At 26.7% G+C, this 27,357-nt stretch overlaps 3 protein-coding genes across 5 annotated transcripts; 2 read left to right on the plus strand and 1 right to left on the minus strand.

The window, feature by feature from the left end:
• Positions 1-3,316: 3,316 nt before the first annotated feature.
• LOC129607308 (uncharacterized) lies at positions 3,317-10,092 on the plus strand. Its single transcript, XM_055518216.1, has 10 exons — positions 3,317-3,405; positions 3,907-4,034; positions 4,092-4,163; positions 7,659-8,046; positions 8,098-8,306; positions 8,437-8,637; positions 8,697-8,877; positions 9,068-9,249; positions 9,307-9,472; positions 9,635-10,092. The coding sequence occupies exons 4-10, from the start codon at positions 7,698-7,700 to the stop codon at positions 10,090-10,092; spliced, it is 1,746 nt and encodes a 581-aa protein (XP_055374191.1). The 5' UTR covers positions 3,317-3,405; positions 3,907-4,034; positions 4,092-4,163; positions 7,659-7,697.
• A 3,044-nt stretch (positions 10,093-13,136) lies between these two features.
• Positions 13,137-16,206, plus strand: LOC129607314 (uncharacterized). The gene is made up of 6 exons (XM_055518230.1): positions 13,137-13,188; positions 13,527-13,670; positions 14,566-14,970; positions 15,042-15,422; positions 15,479-15,748; positions 15,800-16,206. The coding sequence occupies exons 1-6, from the start codon at positions 13,137-13,139 to the stop codon at positions 16,204-16,206; spliced, it is 1,659 nt and encodes a 552-aa protein (XP_055374205.1).
• Positions 16,207-19,847: 3,641 nt separating this feature from the next.
• LOC129606540 (ubiquitin-conjugating enzyme E2 J2) lies at positions 19,848-27,330 on the minus strand. 3 transcript variants are annotated; one of them, XM_055516922.1, is made up of 4 exons: positions 27,144-27,330; positions 22,300-22,710; positions 21,113-21,183; positions 19,848-21,031 (listed from the first exon to the last, which is right to left on the minus strand). In XM_055516922.1, exons 2-4 carry the CDS (start codon positions 22,574-22,576, stop codon positions 20,498-20,500), a joined length of 882 nt encoding a protein of 293 aa, XP_055372897.1. In that variant the 5' UTR covers positions 22,577-22,710; positions 27,144-27,330; the 3' UTR covers positions 19,848-20,497. The 3 variants fall into 3 exon arrangements, with proteins under 3 accessions (XP_055372897.1, XP_055372888.1, XP_055372908.1); XM_055516913.1 differs by having other exon boundaries at positions 27,085-27,330; XM_055516933.1 differs by lacking the exon at positions 27,144-27,330 and having other exon boundaries at positions 22,300-23,059.
• Between the last annotated feature and the right edge of the window lie 27 nt (positions 27,331-27,357).

The following is a 27,357-nucleotide window of genomic DNA, read 5'->3' on the forward strand; positions in this document are numbered from 1 at the left end:
CAAAAATCAAAGATATGATAAAACGTTGTTCCATCTGTAAAGAAAATAAATACGAACGCCACCCGAACAAGCAAGAACTTTTCCCTACTCCTATCCCAAATTATCCCGGTCATATCATACACATCGATATTTTTTCGACAGAAAAACATTTAGTTCTTACTGCAATCGACAAGTTTACGAAATTTGCCCAGGCAAAAATAATTCAATCACGTGCGATAGAACACATTAAACGACCCTTACAAGACATACTTTTTTATTTCTGCGTCCCCGAGATAGTTGTCATTGACAACGAAAAATCGCTAAACTCTGCATCCATTACTTCTATGTTAGAAGACGAGTTATTCATAAAAATTTACAAAACGCCGTCCTATAAAAGCGAGGTCAACGGTCAAGTCGAGCGATTTCATTCGACCTTGTCAGAAATTATGAGATGCCTTAAGGCAGAAGGACCGAGACGAACATTCGAAGAATTGCTCGAAAGAGCAGTGAACGAATACAATTATACCATACATTCGACAACCCAAAAGAAACCTATTGAACTTTTCCTTGGACGTACCCCATGCCTTAATCCACAACAGTACGAAGAAGTCCGACGCAACACCATTAACAGGCTTAGAGACAAACAATCTAAAGACCTAAAATACCATAATACAAATAAGAAACAACCTAGGCACTATCGGCCTGGTGAAATTATCTATGTAAAACATAATAAAAGAATAGGTTCGAAACTTAGCGCTAGATACGTTAAAGAAACCGTTCAGGAGAATCATAACACTACAGTAACTACTGTATCCGGGAAAACTATCCATAAAACAAATATTCGGAACTAGTAACTTAATTAACGATATCCATTTCAGGTACACCTTTCAATCTGTCTTCTCAGATATTCAGCTCCTAGACTTCACTAACTCGTTATTAGTACCTATCATCACGGGAAAGGCTAAGATACAGACAGGCACGTACAAAATAATACATCTCATAGAACTGGACAGTTACGAAAAAATACTAACCGAAATAGAGTACGTTTACAATACAGACACTGACAGACAGCACTACTTACACCCTTATATTTCCTACGAAATTGACCAAATAAAAAATTTAATCGACAACCTTAAACCACGACAGAACAAAAGATCTTTAGACTTCCTGGGCAGCGCTTGGAAATGGATCGCTGGAAGCCCAGATCACGAGGACCTAATAACAATAAAGGAAACAATGAACAATATGCTTGAAAATAATAACAAACAAGTCGTTATAAATAACATTATGACCCAAAGACTAAATAACCTTACTCAGATAAATAATGACATTAGGAAAATATTAAACTCGGAATCAAATATTGGTAATGAAATTATTCTTAGTATAAAATATAAACTTAAAATTTTAAAAGAAGATTTACGTAACATTAATTATGCCATTCATTGGGCAAAACTCGGATTAATAAATTCTTTAATATTATCTCGAAATGAAATAGCAAATATAATTAAAACTTTAAATAAAGAAAACCTGCCCTTTTCAACCGTGGAAGAAGCATTGAACTTCTCCGAAATAAAAATTATAACCAATAGCTCAACTATCCTTTACATTATTAATGTTCCTGTAACGAATCAGGAAAACTATGATAAAATTTTGTTAAAACCAATAAAAAGGAACAATAAAAGTATTGTAATCCCATATAATTTTATAATCAAAAATGAAAATAATATTTATGCAATTAAAGAAAACTGTAAAAATGATATTAATAACTTTTCAATTTGTAAAGCAAAAAATTTAATAAATTTATCAAATAATACTTGTATACCAAAAATATTAAAAAGCCTATTAGCTGATTGCAACATTAGCAATAATCAACACATTAAAACAATAGATGAAATAGCATCGGGAATTATTTTGCTAAATAACTTTAAAGGGAACATTTCAATAAATTCTATTTCTCAAGAACTTAATGGTACTTTTCTGTTAAAATTTCATAACACTGAAATAATAATAGAAGGAAGATCATTCTCTGCCTTCGAAATTTCCAATTTCCATACTCTTCCTGCAGTTTTACAACCCTTGCCAAAAGAGAAACAATTAACCAAAGTTTTATCTTTAGAGATGTTAGACGAAATCCATATTAACAATACAAAGTCGTTAAATATTTTAAAAATGGAATCCACTACCAATCGAATAACAATCATGGTCATTATCATAGCCGTAGGCACAATTGTTCTAATTTTATTAGCAAGGACCCTCTTTTCAAGAAACTCCAAAATTGTTATTCAAACAACTCCACCTAAACAAGAATTCGAATCTAAATCTGAAATTGTCGAGGATCATAAAAATGTTCTAGAAACTAAGAAATCAAAATCCACTAAATTTAACGACATTCCCTATTTCTGATGATTGGGGACAATCATATTTAAGCAGGGAGGAGTTAACACCAAAAATGCAAACATTCCATAACTCACGTTGCACTGCCACGTGACCACGCGTAACAAACAAAACATTCCAAAATATTTTCCCACAATAATGTTCACAAGAATGTTGCAATAGGCAAATATGCTTATTTAGCATATTTACGTTATAAATATTAGCACCTAAGATTTAAACATTGTTAATCGTCAGTTAATCGTCTGTTAATCATAAAGTAATAACAGTCAGCATAACATCTTATTATTCTGTTATATAGTGTAATTTAAATACAGAAAAAATAAAAATAAATTAATATTAAAATTAAATTTGTGTTTTTTTTATAAAATAACACAGTAATAATATTAATTTATATACCCCTGTAAAATTAAGTTGAATTATAAAATTTTTCGGTAAACTGGTACGTTAATTTAACTAGCAACAACTGTTGTTTGTGCTGTACGATAGTTATTTTAACATTCCGACTGTAAAAATAAATCAACTTGATGTAGTTCAAACTTATGACTCATACACTATTTTTACAGTATACATGTTGTTTCTATCTACCTAATGTAATTCAAAACAACGGTCCGTACATTATTTTTGCAGTAGACATGTTGTTTTAACGAACCTAAATTGTAGAAATATAGTATCCAACGCATGCACGCTCATGTTTTTCAGTTATTTCGTTTTAGTCGTTTTTAGAATATTGAAAGTGAAAGAGCGTTTTTGTGTTTATGTGGAAAAAAGTGATTTTATGCAATTAAAATAAATCAATTAGAATATTTTAAATTTAAATTAGAAAATTAAAATACATATGTTGTAAAAAAAATCTATTTTAAAGTGACAGCAATTAAAAAGAAGAAAAATAATAAAAAGCTTTTAATATTTTGTGTAGGATTATGAAACCTAAGCTGAAAACCCAAAAAACTAAAAAAATAAATGAAAACGGCATTCTCATAAAACTTTTAAACTTATGGAATACGGACGAAGCTGTTATTAAGAAAGTTAAAGGTAAGCTTTTTAATAAAATGCAAGGTCTTAATGTATACATACAAATGTTATATCTACTGTGCTTTAGTTAATAACTCCATTTAAATATTATTTATAATTCACAAAATTAGAAACGTGGATTTAACAATTTTTGTTTTTCATTGTACTTAAAAAAAAGAAATTAAACTTATTGTTTTTCTTTTAAACTAATTCCTTTAAACCAATCTTTTTTCTCTAAATTAAACATAATCGGTGAATTTTGTAATACAAACAGCGTATTTCATAGTTACAATACGTGTTAATATAATCGTTTTCAATGTTAAAGTTTTTTATTAAATTTTGAGGATAGCAAATATTGTAAATTTTAAGTTCAAAAAATTAAATAAATTCAACATTAATAGAACATAATTGGTATAAATAACTTTTAATGAAAAAATGTGCTAAATATTATTTTTATTATTTACATATGTATACTGTTAGAAAAACTAATTTCAAAAATTCTAATATAATTTCAATTTCCAGAGCTGAAATGGAATATTTCAAAACTTTTAAGGGCTAAAGAAGAAGATTTAATGCAATTATTCATTAACAACAACCTGGGAGCTTTAATTGATTTAAATTATAATTTGAAAAAATTGAGAAAATCTTACGTAAGGCACACTTTGTTTAGATTGAAATTTTTGGAAAAATTATTATATTATTTGCAGGGATTGATTTCTAAAAAAAACTCTACTCATTACGAATACATAACTCAAAAATTACAGGAAATTAAGCTTTAAGTTAGTATCTATTTATAACTTTTATTAATTAATATGAAGTGCTTTCAATGTTTTTAAATTTTCCATGATACTAACTCATATTTTACACACTTAAAGAAAATACACAACCTTCAAACTTATGATCAGTATAAATGTTTAGAATGTAATCAATATTTTTCGCCTTCAAATATTTTTATATTTTAACATAAAAATATTAAAAAATGTTTTCAAAAAAATAATCAAATTAACCCACTCCTAAATAAATTTGAGACCAATTTTGATAAAATAACTATTCCAAAATCGTCTAATACCGATACAACTGCTTACAGAACTGATAACATTCTAGAGGGTGTCAGTAGTCCACCTAAAAACAATAAAATCAATTTAAACAATTATATTTTGAAATTTGAAAATATGGTGATTGAAATTTCTTTAAATCTTCACAGCCGTAGAAATCTAACAAGAAAAGATGTTTTAAATATACAAGATTTAATATCGAAACTTATTAATTTTATAATTGATACAATAATAATCTCAATAAAAGATATTGCATCTGATGAAACAATTCAATTAATAGAGCTTTTACATTCGCTTTCAGAGCCATTATCATTTGTTTCGTCTGAATATAAATTGATTCAAGAACTAAAAAATTTAGAGTTGATTAAAAACCCTAAAGAATTTACAATAAATAATCAAGTAAGTGAAGTTTACCTGTTAGGTATCTCGACTTTTGGAATTAAATTGTCAAAAGGAGTTGTATTACCTTTGCTATTTCAATTTAAAAAGCAAATTGAAATGAATGGTACCCTGGAAAAAATATTGCATCAAAAAATAAATAATAAAAGTAACGAAAATTCCAATTTTGCGAAGGGGAAACTTTGGAAACAGAAACTATCTCTCTATAAAACTGATGACATAATTTTGCCGTATTTTATTTACATTGACGATTTCGAAGTCAACAACCCATTAGGCTCGCATTGTCAGTCAGTAGCAGGAATATGCTACTCGTTTCCAACTCTACCAAATCCTCTTAGTTTGTCCAACATCAACATAGATAGTCTTATTAAAAGCAGTGATATGAAAAAATACGGAAATGATTCATTTCACCATTTGATTGAAGCAATAAATCATTTAGCGCAAGAAGGAATCGATTTCCATTTTGAAAATAATGTTGCTAATATTAAATTTATTTTAGGATTGATACTTGGAGATAATTTACGTTTAGACAGTGTTTTAGATATGCATAAATCGTTTTCTGCTGATTTCTACTGTAGATTCTGTATGGCATCGAAAGAATTAGCAGGAATATTAACAGTTGAGAAAACAGAACTTTTACGTAATGAAAAAAACTATGATGCAGCTCTTGAAAAAAATGAGCCATATACGTCGGGAATAGAAAAGCGATCTATTTTAAATAATATATTTTGTTTCCATGTGTGTACCAATTACGCAGTAATAATATCTACTGATATGTTTGAGGGGATATGTCATTCAGATTTGTCACTAGTACTTTTAAAATTTATGGAAGACAAACTTTTTACTTTAGATCAGCTAAATAGATGGAAGCAAAATTTTAGTTACGGTGAAACAGAAGTAGGCAATTTGTCCCCACCCATATCTTTAGATCATTTACAAAAAGGAAAATTTAAAATGTATGCTAGAGAAATGTGGACTTTTGTTCACACATTACCTTTTATTATTGTTCATATAATACCCAAAAACAGTCAATATTGGAAATATTTTTGTTCGCTTTTAAAAATTATCGACACACTTTTACTTCCATCATTTACTGAGCAAAAAATTGTTTACTTAGATAATTTGATTAAAAATCATCACCAACTTTATATTGATTTATCAGGAAAGCTGCTTACCCCTAAATATCATTTCCTTACTCATTACCCAACTATAATTCGAAATTCAGGACCACCGAAGTATTTTTCTTCATTCAGATTTGAAGCCAAGCATCGAAACTTTAAAGTCGATGCTAATAATGTATCTTCCAGAAAAAATATTACCTTAATATTATGCAAACAATTTCAATTAAAATTTGCTTATAAAATTTTATTAAATGAATGTAATAAAGAGTTACATACTTCAAAGAAATTTGTAGTAAAATTTCAATTTTATGACGACATTAAAACATACCCACCCTCTTTTAATAATTTTTGTGTATGTAGTTGCATTGACTACAAAGGCACAGAGTACAAAAAAGGCTATTTTGTTACTTCAAGTAACATAGATTTATATTTGTATGAAATTCTCGAAATTTTTGTATTTGAAGACACTTTAATATATCTAGTATGCAATGAAAACTTTGTGAGTACGACGATAATTTAGTATCTTTCATTTTAAGAAAAAAACGAGAAAAAATAGAGTTGACCTTGTCAACTCTGTGATACCCGTACCAATTGGTTATCCTATGTGCGAATAAATAAGCTATAACTGACTATGGAACAGACAATGACTTTTAGTTGCCGTATTACCATATTAATTTATGCAAAATTTCAGTACTGCGTTTTTCAAAATACTGTGTGTGTCAAACTACTATTGAAGTTGTATGGCAGCTACCAGAAAGGGCCAAAATATTTTAACGATATTTTTCAAGCACATCGGCCCTACTAATATATCCGCTTGTGTAAAATATCAATATTACAGCTTTTATAGTTTCTGAGATATAGTCCAATATCTTTTGAAGTTGTATGGCAGGTACCAGAAGGAGTCAAGTAATTTCAAGGACTTTTATCAGACATATTGGCCCTACTAATATATTTGTTTGTGCGAAATTTCAATACCACAGCTTTTATAGTTTCTGAGATATAGCCAAATAAATTTTGAAGTTGTATGGCAGCTACCCGAACCGGAACCCGATCATGTCCAGTAAATCATTTGTGAAAATTTGGTGAACTTAGCTCAATTAATTTTTGAGTTATCGTTGGGACGGACGGACGGACGGACGGACAGACAAGGCTAAATCAACTCAGAATTCGACGCTGATCAAAAACATACACTTGAGTCTATATCTGAGACCGTTATTTCTCAACGTTACAAACGGTAAGACAAATTTAGTATACCCTTCGAACATACGTTCGTACGGGTAAAAAAATCTGTAACGAAAGTTCTAAATATCGAGTGTGCGGAAAGTGCACCTATTCACATCTACTCTTTAAAAGATGGCAGACGAGATATACCCCAAAAAAAGAATTTTTTTTTAATTTAAAACAATCTTGTTCAATTTTTTTCGCAACCCCTTCTCTTATCTCTTACATTAATATTGTAAATATTATAATAATATTTATGTATATTTTTCAATAGGTAAATAAAAGGAAAATTCATTAGGTTTTTAATTATGTTATCTATACAGTAAAATTTTTAATAAGAATTTAATTATTTAGAAGGTTTTGTATTTTCAAAAATTATTTGAATGATGTAAAATTTATGCAACAATTTTTGAGTTTACAAGTGTTTTGAGTAGATACGAGTAATATAATTTATCAGAATAATATAATATTGTATTAGACGCAAAATTAAGATAGAATTCAAAACAACGCTACGAAAATGGATGACCAAAGTGAATTGTTGAATACTACAATAATAAGAGGGTCCGAATATCAATTGGCAGAACTGTCGAATATTGAACAAACTTTAACTATTCAAAATAATTCAACGAATCAAAACATTTATACTTTTTCACCACATCAAGAAAATTTAGAAACTTCTGAAACAGCCCGAAATTTGAATAATATGCTCTTGGAAGAAGAGTTAACAAGACCAGAATTTGTTACAGAAACTAACAATTTGGAAATCGAAGGTAACGCTTTTTCCGGTAATAGTGAAACCAAGTTAATAGAAGCACTGAAAGAAATTGACGAAGAAAACTGGAAATACGTTTTACAGAGATGCAAAGGTATAGCAAAGTTTAATTTTCTATTACTTTTAAATATAACTTTTTTTGCAGAGCTTAATGTCGACCTTGAAAATTTAACTAAAATGAACAGATTTCACATTGATATTCTTGTACCCGTTACCAATTTGGGTCGCAATATTTCTTTTTGCCACGGATTTAAGAAATGGAAAGAGAAAGCTAATTTTACCAATCGAATCACCGATAATACTGGTCTTACTACAGCGGAATGTAGCAGTGTTATACAAAACCAAAATATTTATGTAAGTAACTTTAATTTTCATAAGAAATGTGGTTTATATTTGTTATTGTTAATGTAAGCTAAATATTTTTTTTTTTATTCAAATATCAAAAATCAAAAAATATTGATAAAATCTTTGTTATCTTTTTTAGGTCTTAAAAGAAATAATTAAGGATAAATTTGATCATATTAACGAAAATTACAACAAAAATAAATTACTTCTACCAAGTGATAGAAACGAACTGGTCAAAAGTATTGTTGATTATTTTAAGTCTAGAAATATTGCAATGAACATCAGTATTTTCAAAAATTTAGCGCGTCAAATTTCAGATTATTTTCCCGGGGAAAGTGAAGTATGTACAAAATGTATTATAATTTATTGTCTTATATATTTCAATTAATTTTTTTCAAGAGTTACTACTACTCGAAACAACCTGGAAAGCGGGCAAAAGGCATACTGCTAAATCGGTATTCCAACTTGTCCCGCCTTAAGTGTGAATACAAAGTCCAACAAAACATTTTAGAACGGGAACATGGTCAAATGCTTGAAACCCTGGATCAAAAACGAAAAACATTAAACTTCGAATTCTCAGGTTAGATTTTACGATATTATCAAAATTTATTACATTATATTTAATTTATTATATAAATACATATTTTTACAAAAAAATTATTGTTTAAGATAAAACAAACTTTTCATTGTAATCATATTTTAATAGAAAACTGTTATAAAGATTAATTGAAAGTATATTATTACTTTATTTTTTCTTAAAATATAAAAAGGCGGAGATTTTGAAATGCAATGGTTAAAGCACAATAAGGGTCCATTTGACAAAATTCTGGACTTATGGAAAGAGACCTTAGAATTTAGAAAACAATATTTTGTAAAACATATTCAGAATTCCACCGTGTGCCAAATTTTACATGACTGGCCAAGCTATACATTACCTGATGGATACTTGCTGGTATACCATAACAAATAATATGATGAAGCTTATAAAATCGTTTATTATAATTTTTAGATCGACATAGATTTCTCATACAAGTTTGATATACCAGATGTTGACTTTTATGAAGAATGGAGAAAGTTTGAAACTTCAATATTTAAAATTTTTGAAACGGAACTAAAAACTAAAAATGCCAAAGAACTATTTCAAAAATTGTTATTAAGATCAGACTCATCAACAGGTAAATAAAAATTTTCTTTTCTATAAATATAGACTAATTTTAAATTGGTTATATACATATATATTTTTCTTTGCTACCGGTGTCGATTTTATTCTTAATTCTTTTGCTTTTAATGTACAATATTTTAATAATATTATTCGCTTTATTTTTCTATCATAACAGATTTAAAAAATGCAGTTATAATTCAATTGATGCATAATTATTTGTTTCCAACGCAAATGTTTAAAGAAGAAAGATCTAGGAAGTACAAAAAATATTCCATCATAGATTCGCAGTTAAGTGTAATACAAATTTTTAAGGAACCAGTACAACTCGATTCTCTTTTTCAATCGTCGTCGCCAATACAACCTTTTGTCATAATCATTGCTGATGATATTTTCAACATTAAGCAGAATGTAGTTTATTTTGACAAAAGGAAATATGAATGTGGAAATTTTTTAAAGTGTTTCAACACTTGCTTTAAAATATTTAATGTATTTAATTTGGAGTATCCGAAGCCCGCAAGAAACTTTTGGTACTTTTTTCAAATTTTATTCAAAATTCCAACAGGAAAAAACCTGCTGCCCCCAGAAGCTCACAATATAATATCAAAACTTAAATTAAATATTGAAAAAACTTAGTAGTTTTCAACTAGCTATTACTTTGTGAATAAGAACTTCTTTAATATATTTTTTAATTTTTATTTAAAAATTAATAATTTATCTTATTTTATATTACTTTTTCAGAATTTATATTTTCAAGATCCCATTAACTGTTAAATGGAATTATTTCAATGTATGTACATTTATACGAATTTATGAAAAATATATTGAACATGATTATTTTAGTTACATGAATATGAATTAGATTAACGTTTTAATTATAACAATAATTTATAAGTTCATAAATTGAAATAATTTCAAAATTCCCGGGAATATATGTACATATATACATATAATATGTTTATACGAATATATATCAATTTATTCATGAAAACATATACATATACCCCAATAATAACCCTGCCTATTATTTTAAGAGCAAAGAATGCAATATGAAAACAACAGTAAACTTCATGTTAACTTTATAATTTCGACATTTAATATTAATTCACAAGAGGTTGTCTATTGAGCTACACAAGAATGTAGTATATATTTTATGTAGGGGATGTTAAAATAACAGTTGAAATGATAAGATTTTAACATTCCACCGTTTAATTTTACAGCTCAAACTTTGATAATCCTTAATGACTTAGTTGTCAAAATAACTAGCGAACAGTTAATGCCATACAACAATCAAGAATGTTAATCTTACAAGCGAAGTCCCTAATTTCTTTTTAATAAGCGAGTCGTTAAATTTACAATCCTATCGGTTGTTTTTTTTCAGCCAAATCAACTGTTAAAATGATTGTTGAACAGTCAATTTTAAACAACTGTTCAAACAGTTAAATTGAATGATTACTTCAACGTACGAAATTCAACGACAATTTTAACAGTCTAAAATTTGTATTTTTTATTGTCGAATTCGGTGGCATAAAAAGTACTAGAAAATACGTTAAATCTATTTACCATTTCAATTAATTTTTTCAGTGTTTTTTCGTTCAGTGTTCTATCGTTCAAATAGTCCTCTGTTATCCTTAGGAAATACGCGGGAATGTTAGAACTTTCATTTAGTACCAATATCATATCTGGCCATCTATCCGAATTGAATGCATTATTAACGTCCAACGCCATGAGCAATACCATCCTTCTTTGATGTTGATTTCAGACTCAGCTGTATTTACCTCTTCTGTAAACCATTCTAATTGCATAGATCTTCCTTGTTGGCCTATTGCTGTTGGCAGTCTACCTTTAATTAATTTCTCCAATAATTTTCCTGCCGTATCTAATATGGCCAATGGCCTATAAGACGATGCCGAAAACTGTCCGCCTTTTCCCTTGTCGATGAGTACTAACCGCGCTTTCTTTCATGTTTAGCACTTTTCCATAAAAAATTTTGGAAAAAGTGCTTGTTAGTTTCACTCGGTCCGTCCGTCCGTCCGTCAGTCAGTCTGTCCGTGCGTCTGTTTACAAAACTTCTGCTCCCTGGAAGATATAAACCAGAAATTTTATACATATGTACATAGATCTTTACTAGAAACTAATTTTTGTAGAACATAATTTTTACCTATCTCCCCCCCTCTAAAAGTTATACTACCACAAAATCCTAAAAATGCCATTTTTCCTATTTATTGTAGTAGAACCATATGCATTTTTCAAATTTTACGAACGCAGAAAAGCAGTGGTTTGGTTCGTCTATCACGGCATATTATACTTGAATTTTAAAAAAACAAAATGGCTGTTAAAATTTACCGTTATATCCGTTTTTTCAAATTATCCGTTTTTTTCAAATTTTTGATATTGTTTTTCTTCTAGACCCCGGGTTGTGGGCGCCTGAAATTTTAGTACCTCTTAGGAACTTATAAACAGTTCATTTCGTTAGAAGAAAAATTTTTCCATTTCCAACCCCTCTCAAGTTATCGCTTCTTTAAATTTGTAAAATTTGAATTTTTGACGCCTTATATTTCTGAAACCACAAATTTTTCTAAATTTCTAAAAACGCTAAAGTTGGTTTGACCCAATTTTTTTTTTTTACATTGCTTTTCCTTTATTTATCAATCATATTACAAATTTATTACTTTTGAAATAAGTTTTTATTTTAATATTCCTTTGTTTGGAAAAGTTCTAAAAAAAAACAAAACTTACTTTGAATTATTTTAATAAAACTTAAAACCTAAATATAAAAATAATACTAAAAAAAACTAAAACTACTTTATTACGAATTACAGGTCTCAATAAACTTTTGCTATTTAACTATGGCTAGCATATATGGTGGCTTATATGTTATATGGTGGTTTTTCCGTTCCTATCTCCAATTTTCTGATATGTATCGAACCTAATTCTATCGAAATTTACATTTTCATTTAAGTTTATATTTGGACCATACAAAATTCTATTGTCTGTCGAATTTCTATTAACATGATATATAGTTGGAATTTTATCATCATTCTTTGTTTACTTATTTTTATCCAAATATAAAATACAAAATTCCATTACATAGATTCAACTCGTACCATCCGTATATTGAAATTGGTCTTCGTTATGCAATTGGTTTTACTCTAATGGTTATATTAGAGTATAAAATAATACTTTTCCGATGCCTTACGAGCTTTATTTATTTGTTTTTTTATTATGTAATTTTTATAGTTTTACCGACCGCATTGTATACAACGAGGTAGGTAATGTAATGGCACCAACTTTTGGATGTCAAGTTTCCGGCGGGAACGTACTTCTCCATAATAGCAAAGCGTAAATAAACTGCTTTTAGAGAGACGTTGGTCTGTCGGTCTGCGTGTGCAATCGTGTATCTTAAGTTCGGTTAAACCAATTTTGATGAAATTTTCTTTGTATACATTTTTACGTATATAAAGAGAAATAATCAACAAACTTCCGTGAAATTCAATATTTAATTTCGGAGTGTTAAAAAATGAATCTATAAATTTTTTGGAAAGATCAGGCTCGGACACCGAACTGCGGGCCGATTTTACATTTTTTACCATATCTATTGAACGGATCACTGGAATTTCTCGAATTTTGATATTTGAGTTCTGGTTGTTACCGAAACTAACTGGTGAACTTTTCAGAAAATGGAGGTGGCGCAAAGCGAAATTCTAGTAAGAGCCAAATTTACATTTTTAGGTATATTAACTAAATTTTACTAACGCCTCAAAAATTGTAACTAAGTTTTTAAAAAGCATTTTCATTATCCTTTTAAAATAAAATATAGAATTGAAAGCTTCCTTCAAACATCAAACATGCTCCCATATACTTGTTTCTATTTAAATATCAACATAAGTATATCGGAAGTGAATTTATTTATAATTTGAAATAAAAATGAAATTGGAGAAATCAAAGACTTCATAGAATCCTTAGTAGATGAAAATATTAACCTCAGAAATGAATATAAAATACTAAAAGACGAGATCAGTAGAAACAAAGTTGAAATAGAAAAAATTAAACAAAAAAAATTCATGAAGCATATCAAATAAGTGGGGTGCCTAATGAAATAAGCCGAGATCCTGTTTCCGCATTAAAATCAATTTCAAGTGAAATAGGTGTTATCTTAAACGTTGAAGAACTCAAAGAAATCCATACCGTAAAACAGAAAGCTGGAAGATCAGGTGAGCCAGATAATATTGTTGTTAAGTTTAGAAATTTTGAATTTAAAAATAACTTTATGAAAAGTTTGAAGAAAAAAACGATTACGACAGATATTTTCAACACTGAGAATAACGACAACATCACTTCAGCAACTAGGAAAAATATAATATTTATTAATGAAAGACTGACACCATATTATAAATATCTCCACAAAAAAGCAAGAATGTTGAAAAAAGAAGGAAAAATCGTATTTACTTGGGTTAGAAATGGCAAATTGTTTATTAGACAATCTGAAAACATCAAAATTATACGAGTTTTACAAGAGCAAAACCTAGATGTACAATAACATGATTTGCGATTTGCCATCAAATACCAATATTAAAACCAACATTTTTCATACAAATGATATTATATTCAATAAAAAAGACTCTCTAAAAGTTTTGTACTTCAATGCTAGAAGTTTAAAACATAAAATTGATGATTTAGCTCACATACTTAATACTTTCAAAAATACTATTCATATAATTGCTGTCACTGAGACTTGGATACTGGATTATGAATGTAATCATATCAATGTCCCAAATTACGATATTTTCTTGTAGAAATAATAGAAGGGGAGGCGGTGCTGCAATATTCATACATAATAGTTTAAAATACACAACAAAGGAAATATTCTGTGATAATATTATTAGCCTTATTCATATTGAACTTATTATTAATAACAATAAGTTAAGTACAACATTACCACCGTCTATAGACCACCTGAAACTTCTCATCTCCATATAAGCAAATTCTTCGAAAAGCTTGACTCGCATTTTGAGAGCCTTAAAACTAAAAACGCTATTATCATTGGTGATTTCAATTTCAACATAAAAAGCATAAATGATGTTAATGTACAAAATTATATTACTATAGTAGAGTCGAATGGTTTTAGTATTTGCAGCAATGAAGTTACGAGTCTAGACCATGTACTTAAAGGAAATCCAAATTCCGAAATCTCGATTTTTTTATTTCACCATGACTTGTCAGATCATCTAGGAATGGTTGTTGAGCTGTGTGATCTGAACCTAAAAAATAGCCAAAATAGTGAAAGTGTGGTTATGTACAAAAGAATTAATTATAAAAAATTTAAGAATGAAATAAGTGAACATGTCATTAATGCAATGGACGTCAATCAACTGGCAAATGAAATTATATCTGTTTGTCAAAATGCCATTAATAGCGCCACCGTTTTAAAAAAAAGTAAAGGTAGTAGAGTAAAATTTTTTTCTCCCTGGATTGATGATGAATGCGCCAACGTAATTAAGAAAAGAATTATTGGTACAAAAAATATACCGGAAATAAGAATTCTATGATAATTAAAAACAAGTATAAATACTGGTTGAATAAAGCGACCAATATAAAAATATTGAAACGTAAGCAATATGACGAAATTCAATTTTCAAAAGCTGAAAATGATCCTAAAAAGAATTGGCAGTATATTAAGAAATTGTTATGTGGAGAAAACAAAAAACAAACAGTTTTTTTTCCGAAAGAAGCAAATGCTGATGAAAAATGTGCCAAACTTAATAGCTTTAATGAATTATACGCAATGGTAGGAGAAAAAATGGCTGAGAAATTCGAAAAATCCATATACTTACCAAAATGTAGTGTAGCTTTTGAGTTCAAATTTAGAACAATTAATTTAAAAGAGTGTATACAAGTAATAAATGGCTTATCTATTGCACGTGCGGCAGGGCCAGATAATATTCAGCAACACTTGGTTAAAGCATGTAAAGAAGAGCTAGCTGGCTGTATAACATATTTGATCAACAACTCCTTAATGCAGGCAGCATGCCTGAGCCCATGAAATGCAGTAAAGTAATACCTGTTTTTAAAAACCCTGGTAGTATGGCTGATTTAAATTGCTTTAGACCTATAGCACTTGTATCAGTATTTAGCAAAGTTATTGAAACTGTCGCTAACAACCAAATTAGCAATTACTTATACAGCAAAGGTTTAGTTAAGCGGCAACAATACGGGTTTACGAGAAAATCCAACACGCAAGCAGCTCTTTTTGATATTGTGAGTGATGTACAATCTGCGATCGATAGGGGTGGTAAGGTGGCCACCGTCTTCTTTGATGTTTAAAAAGCTTTTGATAGCGCAGATAGGAGAATTTTGCTCCGAGTACTATTTGAACATGGCATAAAGGGTAAAGAATACGAATGGTTCCGCAACTATTTCAGCGACAGAAAACAGTTCGCAGAATGTGATGGTGTAATGAGTAGTTGTCAGAAAAACAATTTTGGTGTTATACAAGGAAGTTCGCTTGGGCCGGCTCTGTTTTCCTTGTACATAAGTAGTCTGTTGGATTTAAATCTAAATGGCAAACCGTACTTATACGCAGACGATCTAGCTATTGTCTACATTGCTAAAACATGTCGAGAAATAGAAGATGCTATCATTTGCGATTTATTCCTGATAAAAGAATGGATGGTTCAACATAAACTCACTATTAATGCATCTAAAACAAAATATATTTTGTTCAAGCCTAGAGCGAATGATATTTTATGAATAAATTTTAATGGGTCAGACTTAGAAAAGGTAACCATATATAAGTATCTAGGCGTTATAATTGGCGAAAATCTCAGCTGGCAGCAACAAATCAATGCACAATTAACTAAAGCTAGAAGGGTTGCTGGAGTTTTTAGGCTGATAAAAGACAGAGTTCCACACAGATTAAAAAGATCTTTATACTTCAGCATGTTTCACTCATCTATAACGTACCCTATACATATTTGGGGAAACGTATGCAATAAAAATATTAAATTAATTCAAACAGCGCAAAATAAAGCGATTAAGAACTTATTTGGATATAAAGCCAGAACGGCCACACGGGAAATTCATTTGAGCAACAAGTTGCTACCGATTAATTTTATAATTAATTGCAGTCTAGCAACTCAAGTCCATTTAATGTGTAATAACAAACTAAATACAAACGTAAAGTTTTATCTGAACAGTGAAATCCATTCATATAAAACGAGGAATGCTGGTAAAATACATGTGAAGTCGTCGAAGGTTCGATTTAACTTTCAAGATGCTATATATAACAAGGCTTTTACCATCTACAATGATATACCGGCAAATATTAAACAGTTAGGTGATATTAAAAAATTTAAGAGTAAAATCAATGAATACTTTTTAAACTTAATTTAAAAATAATAGATTTTTGAATTTCATCAAATATCTATAAAACTTGGAGAAATTCTCGTAGTATTGCAGCCGGGTCATCTTTATGTTTAAACCCTTTAACAAATTGTCTAAACGTTATCCTTTTTGGGAGTGTAAGTAAGAAATTTCGACATTTTGTCTTTCAACATTTCCTTTATTATGTAATACGTATAACCATCGATATTATCTAATCTCAGTAATTGCTTAATTTCTGTTATTTTTTTTAAAAAGAAAGTCTTTTATTTTTATTTCAAGTAAGGTTTTTTTCAATCTTATAAAATCTTCATTGAACACTACTCATTATTATGGTTACTCTCTTTAGTTTCTCACCATTACAATTATAAATTTTGCTTTTGTCTTGTATAATTATTAACCTCTTTTCTCATTAATTTTATTCTCAATCATTATGAGAATTTTTTTATCAACATTGTCATTGTTCTATTTAAATTGATCAATTTTTTTTGTTAAATTGTTGGTTTAAAATTATTTATTTTTCGTTTTAATTCTGCATTTTAATTTTTTAATTGATCCTTATTTTTATTTTTAGAATTTTTTATCTTTTTACTTTTTTCTTTTTCATCAGAGCTTTTTATATTATCTGAATTACTAGACCTTTTCAATATCTTTATTTCACTACTTAAAGGGAAATCCATATTACTGTTAATTTTCTCCATGCTTTTTTTCCTATTTTATTACTTAATTATTGGAATGCGATTCATATAGAAATCCTTTCAAAATGTACCAAATTTAACTGTCTCTAATATTAATTTAATTTCATTTTTAACCAAATCAGTCTGCAAACTGTCTGACATATAAAACTTTTACGGATAGGAATGTAGTAAACTTTTTACTTGTAATTGACTTTGAATTTTGATCATCCGTAAACGTCAAAACAAAAAAAAAAACTTTTTTAGATTTAAAATAATTTTATACTTACATATTAAAAATTAACAAAAAAAATATTTTTTATATTATTTTTAACGTAATGATAGTCACTCAATACATCAAATTTATTTACTGAATTACTACGTCAGGCTGTGTGCATGTAAAAAAAAAATCTACAATTTTGACGCTTAATTGACTTTTTTTAAACGTTTAACAATTTAAACTTTGACTGAAAATAAAAACACAGTATAGTATTCGTAAACTCAAACAACTCAGATTTTGTAAAATTTGACGTTTAAGAATTTACCATATCTCTTCAATTTATTTAATTTTATTAACACTTTAAGAAAAAAAAACTTATGTTCTAATTTTGGTAATTAATTTTGAAATTTTCACTATTTTATTATTTTAAATTAAATTTTACATTTTTAATTTCTTGATGACGATCTTCTCGTAATCAGCTCTCTCAACACCTATCAACTCATTGGATTATGTATAGGTGTATAAATATGATAGTTTTTTTAAGATAGTTTTTTTAAGATTCTTGAAAAATTTTACATATAGAGAAATTTAAAAATTTTCCTTTGGATAATTACTTTTTAGCACTTTTCCAAAAAAATTTTGAAAAAGGTGCTTATAAGTTTCACTCTGTCCGTCCGTCCATCCGTGGACATGTTTACAAAACTTCTACACACTTGAAGATAGAAAGCTGAAATTGTATATCTACATAGATTTTTACTAGAATCTTTTTTCCGCAGGAGAAAATTTTTACCCATCTCCACACAAAACCCACAGCTTATTGGCCTTGAATGGAATCCGCATAGTAAAAGAAGAGTAACCAATCTGTAAAGAAACTTGGCGCAGATCAGTTGAAAAAGAAATGAAGCCCGAAAGACATGGCCCAATAAAAGAACTAGCACAAAACAGAGTCAGATGGCGAAGGGAGTAGAAGGAAAAAAAAATTTGTGATATGAAGCTTTTAGGTAGATATCTGAATAAATGACGTGTTACATGATATTATTCATCTTTAAGTAATAATTTACAAAAAATCTCGCAACGAATTAAGTTGGTATAATTAAATATCAGGAATATTAATTAGTATAAAGTGGTAGTTTTTTAAATCGGAAAAACCTTTTCCGTTTTAATGAATCTTCTAAATAGATAAATACACTGGTATTTTATATTCTATACCTCAACTACGTACAACTTTATTATCCATTATTTTGTTTCATTTTTTTAATAATTGTTTTAAATCATTTGCTGAACTTCTATGAAATTTGTATTTAAACTCCATAATTTTATATATTTTGGCATGCTGAAGGCGTATTACCAAAACCAATCAAATTATGTTATATTTGATGTCATATACTGTATGTTCTGTATATAGTATATACGTACGTATAGTACATTATATACATATATATGTTATATTGTATTTATACAAAACTATAATTATATATATAATTATCTATAATTATATATATATGAATATTTGCATTGAAGAATAAAGTGGAATTATGTTTTTAAAATTTGTAAGTATTTATTTATAAGATGTATATTTATATTACATTACATATTTTACCAATTATGTCAAGCTTCGAAAAGATTTTTTCGTTGTACCAGTGATATCTTGAATTTAAAAGTTTGCTCAAAATTTTATTTTCCTTTTAAGCTACATTGAACTACTTCAAATAATGAAACTTATTTGATGTTGTAAAAAAGATTGACTCTTAGTAATTGTTGCCTGAATCGTAGCATATTGTCGAATTGCCTAATCAATTTGTTTTATCAAAAACCTATCAGAACTTATTCTGAAAAATAAATCCTTGAGTTATAGTGACATTTATCGTCAAAACTAAAAGAAGATCTTTGTTATAGACACAAATCACTAATCTAAATTGTGTTTACATTATTATTATGTAACAATTTTTTATGAAAAATATCATTATGACATAGCGACTCGCTCTTTAGAACAAGTTCCAATACTTATTACATGTGCTTAGTTTTCTTTCGCTCCATTTAAATTTCCTTTTTAAAGGTTATGATTTGTCACTGTCTCAACGAAAATTTTATAATGTGCATGATATAAAACAATAGTATGAAACATATTAAAAGTAATTATTTTATTTTTATAATATGAAATAATATTAAAAGTAAATAATTATGTATATATAGATAGATACATACATATTATAAGTAATATTATAATTTTATAGGAAATAATAGATATAAAAAATATTTGAAATAACATTATGATTTTATAGGAATGTCATCACATAGATATTAAATTTCATATAAATTTTTTTATGTTTTTGAATTTACAGGTTAGGGTAACATAAAATGTTAATCAAAAAATCTTACATCAGTAATCATGTTACATTATATATATATATATATATAGTATATATAAATACAAAAATTTGATAATTAATAGATTAATATTACTACAAAAATGTTTGCTCTTTTTGATTAATATTACTATAAAAAAGCTTGAACATTTTATTTTAAAATTTTGCCTAAAAAAATATTAATAATTGAGGAGCATAAATTAAATTGTAATTAAATTGTTAATATCTAGATGACGATAATTACAACATAAAAATAAGAATAAAACAAAAAGGAACAAATTTAATTAGGCAATATGAAAAAAAAGATGTAATTTTTCAGTAACTTACAATTTTCATTTAAGGGAAAAAAATTTTACAAATTAAAACTAAATCTTTTCTTTTTTTTATACATGTTTTAAAATTTACTCCTGATTTAAACTTTTCAAAATATAATTTACAATTAGAGCAAAAATAGCAAAGCTAAGTATTATAATTACATTAGAACATACAGATTGCCAATTATAGAATTCAGAATTAATTTTATTATTAATATTATTATTTAAATTATTATCACCCTTATTGCTTTCATTTATATTGTTTAATGAATTATTAATTGGTATTATATCTGTTATATTTTTATTATTGCTTTTAATATTATTATTATTATTATTTCTTGGATTATCATTTTTGTTATTTTTACTATTTGAATTTTGTTGATTATTATTATCTAAATATAAATTATTATTATTATTATTATTTTTGTTATTCGTATTATTATTGATATTATTTTGCCTTTGTTGTTCTAATAATAATAATTCTTTTATTTCATCGACAATATTAGGAAATAGTTCACGAAAATTTGAATTTTTTAAGTTGAATGTTAATGATTTTCTAGCGTACACTTTTTTTTCATATGGCGACGATACGGTTGATCCTAAGGTTGGAGTAGATTCAAGCTGAAATAAACAAAAAATTAAATATAAAAAAAAACATATAAAAGCATATATAAAACAAAATAATATAAATGAAAAATTTACCATGAAACTGAGCAAACCTGTTAAAATGGTTGCAACAGACCACGCTGGATTCCACGTGTCAGGATGAAAATCTAAATTTTGCAAATTAAAAAATAAATTCTTGAAATTTTATTTTTAAATTTTTTTTTCAATTTTATTTTATTAATAAATTAGTGAATGAATTGGTGTTGAGATCAGTAAAATTAAGAATGGGCTAAATTCCAATTGAAAAAGGACCAAAAAGGGGGAAATTCTGAGTGAAATAGTTTACTTAAACTATTTAACTTAAACTGCTTAAAATATGATTACTTTGTAAAATTTACGTCGTAAGCGCATTATTGAAGTCACGGATACTCTGTTTTTAATGATGTGGTAACGTTTTTGCATTTGCAAAGAAGTTTAAATTGAAGTTTTCAAACAAACTTCAAAGTATGTATTAAAATTGTAAAAACTGTTTTCCAAAATGTATCAAAAGCTCTAGCAGTTTTTTTTACAATGTAAAGGTAGTGAAAGCTCTGAGACTGTAGTACAATCATATTAATACCGTACTTAAACTTTTTATACAGCATTACCTCAATCAGAAATTTTTTATTTGACTCCCTTTAATATTAATTTTGTTTATACATACATACAATTATTTTTTTTTTAAATTTGTATTTTACACAAAACATTTTCATAAATACAGTGTTAGAAATTTTTATATGATTACAAAAACAAACAGCTTGAATATTCAAGTTAAGTGATTTTTAAATGAAAAATTAGCCCATGTCAGAAGAATCTAGCAAAATATATTGCATTTTCAACAAAGGACGATCTTAAATGAACGAAAACACTTTCAAAGACAATTTTGAAAAGGTACATACTTATCTTTTAAATATTGAGACACCAAGCAAAAGTAAAAAAAAGAACTCGCCCTCTTTGAGCATTTGGCAAAATAATAATATTAATATTTGTTATTAATGTTATATTATATACAAAAGTTAAATATAATATGTAATTGAAGTATGCACATATTTTTTCTTGTTTTACTAAAATAATAATACTCTTGTTTTGATAAAAAATGTAAAATAACCTTAAAGAATTAACTTTAAAAAAAACTAAACTAATATCTGAATGCATTTTGGAATTGGAGCCACCTATATTTTAACACTTATCAAGTTGATAAGTGGTAAAATATTATATATATATATATAAAATTAAAATCTTACCCGATATACTAAGGCATAGTCTTGTATTAGTTTTGAACCTTCCATTTGGCGTAAACATATAAATTGATGGCGGTTTAAATGGGTATTCGCTGGGAAATAATAATGTTCCATGATAATATCCACCAAAATATGGTGAATCCTCTGGACCTTTAACAACATAATGCCATTCTAGCATATTAGATGGTAATGGTTCAGCATAAATATATGGTACAGGATCTTTTTTAAAACGTAGATAATCTTGTTTTAAACGTGACGTTGCAGTTAATTTTTTAGTCATTATTATATTATTTGGTTTTTTATACTTCTTTTTTTATATATATTTTTATATTTATAAAATATAAAAAATTACTTTGTTAATGCACTAAATTTATTGGTTGAATAATACTTTTTTTAAAAAAGGAAGAAAATGATCTGCAGAAAAAAGCAAAAGAAATTATTATGATTAAGCAATAACTTATATAGAATTAAAAGGATTCATGATTTCAAAATTGCAATCAAGCTCTTATACTGAACAATTTACGAAGTTGTTACCGTTCACAAAAAGTCTACAGCAATTTTGAAATCAAGACAACATTTAATGTATGATGTATTACAGTATAATATGTAGCATAAATGAAGTAATATGTAGACACATAGTTCTGACAAATTTTTTATAAACAGTACGTTATAATATCATATATATCTATATATTGTGATTTTATATATAGATATATTATGTACATATATGGCATTAGTTAATAATATGAAATCGTACATCAGATTTTTTGCTTTTATTTTTTTGCATAACTAAAGAAAGAAAGCAATTGAGTTTCGTTTTCGATTTTTTATAAACAATTATTTTTTTTACCAAAAAAAAAAAAAGAAAAAACAAAAAAAACTAGAATGAAACTAGGACAAAATTAATAAAGAATTTATAGAAAAATTTCTTGACTTTAAAAACTATTATTCATAACACAAAATGCATAACTAATAATCCTACACAGTTCGTCTACAGAGTTCTTATTTTTTATTAATAAAATGAGTTATATCAAAAATATATAATACATGTACTTAATTGGTTTACTTCGAATGCATAATAAATTATTGTTCTTCTTATGAACTATAAATTACAAAGTAAAATTAATCTAAAAACCAATATTTTTCCTAAGAATATTTGAGATAACAAATTTAATTTTTCAAAAAAGAAATATGAATAAGAATTTTTATATTTATACACACCTGTATACATACTCATGCACATTCATAAGTATGTATATTTTTGTCATATATATATAAGTACTTAAATAGCAAATAATATAATTAGATTCACCTCGAAATTAATTTGTTTCATAAGTATGTAACTAATTACACGTATTCATACACAATTTGATCTAGTAGGTGAATAGGTTCTAATATATCATGCATTAAGCCTATGATGTTGTTTTATGTTAAAAAATTCCATAACTTAACTTCAGCCAAAACTCATCTCAATAAAAACAACCAGCGCAACAAAAAAAAAATCTGATGTGATCAGCACATAACCGATCGCAATGTGCATTGTCTAGTTAAGTGAAAGTGTTACAGAATATTATAAAAATGTCTGTTAAATACTTATTTCCAATTTTTAGGATATTAGTAAGCTTATGTGCTACCCGAATTCCCTGAAATGCTCGTTAGTTAGTTTCGAAAACAACCAGAACTCAAAAATCAAATTTCAAGAAATTCCATCAATTCACTCCGTAAATATGGTGAAAAATGTAAAATCGGCCCGCAGATCAGTTTTGGAGCCCTGAACTTTAAATATTATATTTCAATGAAATATTATATTTCGGTTGATTTTTTTTCTTTATGTAGACCGACAGACCGACAGACTGAGAGACCGATAGACCAACAGCTTGCTAAAAAAAAGTTTATTTACACTTCCCTACCATGGAAAAGTCCATTATTACCGAAAACTCGATATGCAAAATTTGTTGCCATCACATGACCTACGTATACACAATACGGTCGATAAAAAGTAAAACAGAAGTTCAATATTTTGCATTCGCATATACTTACATCGTTCTTAATTTCTATTAAATGATATCTTTTTTATTCAACTCATTTCTTAACTTATCTAAAAGAAATTATTGTCGTTATTGCTATAATCTGTATTGACATATGTATTATATTGTTAACACAATGAAAAATTTGGTTTTTTTTTATTACTAACTAATGCCATATGCATAAAATATCTATATATAGAATTACAATATATAGATAAAAGTATATGGCATTATAACGCACGGTTGATAAAAAATTTGACACAATAAATAAACGCACAAACTCTTGAAAAGAATTAAAGAACCATACAAATCATTAAAAGAAAAAAGCTGCTGAAAGAAAAAACTTAATTTTTTGTTTAAGGGGTCAATTGCTTTTAAAAAAATTTTTGTTCTACGTGAATTATCTATGTAAATGCAATTTATGTATTGTAGTTTATAATATATAAAATTTATTACACAAAGTAGGTATTCAGAATCTGTTTCTTGAAATGATAATAAGAACATTACTTAAGTATTACTTTATCATTAAAGAGTTGAAATTTAAAATAAAATTATGAACTGAAATTTCATAATAATATAATATAATTCATGGATAAAAATTAAAATCCATAGATAATTTAAGGATAATAAAGGTAATTGTCGATAATTCAGACATGCATTGGGAATGCCTTAAAACTGTTTTCAAGCATACTTACAAATCTACAAAAATAGAATATTTTACTTTTTGATTTGTAACATACTCGAGCATTTCTTCAATATCACATATTTTTCTATTATGTTCCTCTTCTAATTTATAATAATATTTTTGCATTAGTTATAAAAAAACTTGAAATTTCCTTTAGAACTTTAAGCACATCTGTCATTTTCGAACAGGCTATTTTTGCAGATGTTACAGTTTGGATATACCAAGTGTGTCTTATTAATTATATTAGAACTGAATTATCGAAAATCCTCAAACACGTATTTCAACAATCCTTTCTTTTTTTTTTTTTTTTTGAAAAAATACCTAAAAGCATACATTAATAAATTTAATTATAAAATTTATCTGTAATTTAAAAAATAGATAAAAATATTATATTAATATAAATAATGCGAAAATTTACTTACATACAAAAACTTTAAATACAGAAAATTTAGTTCAAATTTTATTAAATTTCAACAAAAATGTTCATAGTTAGGTTGATAAATAAGCACTTACGAGTATGTTACATAATTATGATTTTTATAATAGAAATTTTAAATTTTTTTAAACAGAAATATTTAAATTTGTGTACCACCTCAATATTACGAATGAATTATAAATATTGACGAGTTTATCTAAAAATGTTTATTCAAAATAAAGTTTTCATAAGTTTGTTAAAGAAAATTTTTAGCAATTCTAATGTCCTAGGTTACTTGCCGTCTATACTACTTTCATATTAGTTTCATATTGTATTTTTTCTTGGTTGGTATATAAGTAGGTAGTATCAGATAAATTTTATTTGGAGGAATTATATATGCAATTTGTAATATTTGCTATTGAAATACATACATAATTACCTACCTTAACATCCTTTTTCTATAGTATCCTTTATTAGGATTTAACATTTTTTTTTATCTTTTAAATTCATTTTAAAATTTAATTAAACAAAATTATAAATATTCTAAATAATTATAATACGTTACATATATGAGAGGTTAGGTACACCTACCACGTAGTTAGCCAATTAACATGTTATGTACCGATATACATACAGAAACATGTGCAAATTTTTTCAGATAATTTTGATAAATTTACATATGTATTCATATAATAAATAACAATATATCCAAACTGTAACACAGTACCATTTATGTGTGCCATTTATGTGTGCAGACAGACAGTTGAATATAGGAATAAATAAATATTTCAATAGGACTATTTTTAGATGGGTAATGTAAGTAAGTAACTACAAATTGATATCCACTTGATTACTGTAATTAATTTCCAAATAAAATTTTTTTTTTTTTTGAATTTTGAAAAAGAAATCAATTTTTCATTAGTATGTTTCAAAATATTCTATTTAAAAGGAAGAAATACAGAAATACAGAAACACAGAAATAGTAATGCCCGTCAACGGGATTCATAAAATCTACCACATTTCCCTTATACATGAATAGCAATACATACAAGTATATAATTTCTGATAAACTACGTGGTTTCGCTATTTACATATATTTTTTATTTCATAAAATTGTTTTTTTGTTTGTTCGTTTTTACTTTTTTATAAATAACTAATAAGTACATATACTTTTAACACAATATATGGGTATTTAGGTACCTACAAATGTATATATTTCTTAAAATTTATTATTTGTCAAGTTCAAAAATAAAATCGAGAAAACATTTAGTATTATTTTCAAGGACTTTTTTAGATGATTTCTTCGTAAAAAAAGTTCAATAAATTAATGTTTCACTTCATAAACGGCAGCCAAGGAATATTATAAGAAAACTAATTATTTCTCCGACACATACTAGGTATTTCACATGATACTTTTTTCTTTTATCTTAAAACAAAAAATATATTTTTTTAATATTGACAATTTTTGCTATTTTATAATTATTTGATTTACGTATGCGTAATTATACATATATATATATATATATATATATATATATATGACCCATATATATATTTTACTAAATATAATACGTAAATATATTATATAATACGTATATAAATATTTCATGCATGTAAATTATCATTTAAATTATATTACAGCTATAGCTATAATCCAATACCTTAATAATTTTTTGTACAAATAAATTTTATCAGTTTAATAAACACAAAAAGTAATTACATTTTAAAAAAGACCACTGATTAAATGTATGTATAAATGTATTATTTGACACTTAAAAATAATGTAAAATATAAAAAAAAAAATCTTTTTTTTTCTTTTAACGTGTATGTATATAAAAACTAAAAATATTGATATTTAATAAATTTGAGTGATGACCAAAATATCAAATTGACTGACGTGTAAATTAAAAAAATAAAAATAACTAAAATAAACA

Source organism: Condylostylus longicornis, unplaced genomic scaffold, assembly GCF_029603195.1.
Source record: "Condylostylus longicornis isolate FDR11 unplaced genomic scaffold, ASM2960319v2 ptg000003l, whole genome shotgun sequence".
Lineage (NCBI taxonomy): Eukaryota > Metazoa > Arthropoda > Insecta > Diptera > Dolichopodidae > Condylostylus > Condylostylus longicornis.

Excerpts from the sequence above, each read along its gene's own strand:
- LOC129607314 (XM_055518230.1), top strand. The coding sequence starts at position 13,137 with ATGGAGGTGGCGCAAAGCGAAATTCTAGTAAGAGCCAAATTTACATTT. Across the intron at positions 13,671-14,565 it reads ACAGAAAGCTGGAAGATCAG|TAGAGTCGAATGGTTTTAGT; the intron begins GTGAGCCAGATA and ends ATATTACTATAG. Across the intron at positions 15,423-15,478 it reads GCAACACTTGGTTAAAGCAT|GCAGCATGCCTGAGCCCATG; the intron begins GTAAAGAAGAGC and ends TCCTTAATGCAG.
- LOC129606540 (XM_055516922.1), bottom strand. The coding sequence starts at position 22,576 with ATGACTAAAAAATTAACTGCAACGTCACGTTTAAAACAAGATTATCTA. Across the intron at positions 21,184-22,299 it reads ACTATGCCTTAGTATATCGG|ATTTTCATCCTGACACGTGG; the intron begins GTAAGATTTTAA and ends TGCAAAATTTAG. Across the intron at positions 21,032-21,112 it reads CAGGTTTGCTCAGTTTCATG|CTTGAATCTACTCCAACCTT; the intron begins GTAAATTTTTCA and ends TGTTTATTTCAG.
- LOC129607308 (XM_055518216.1), top strand. The coding sequence starts at position 7,698 with ATGGATGACCAAAGTGAATTGTTGAATACTACAATAATAAGAGGGTCC. Across the intron at positions 8,307-8,436 it reads TACAAAACCAAAATATTTAT|GTCTTAAAAGAAATAATTAA; the intron begins GTAAGTAACTTT and ends TATCTTTTTTAG. Across the intron at positions 8,638-8,696 it reads ATTTTCCCGGGGAAAGTGAA|AGTTACTACTACTCGAAACA; the intron begins GTATGTACAAAA and ends ATTTTTTTCAAG.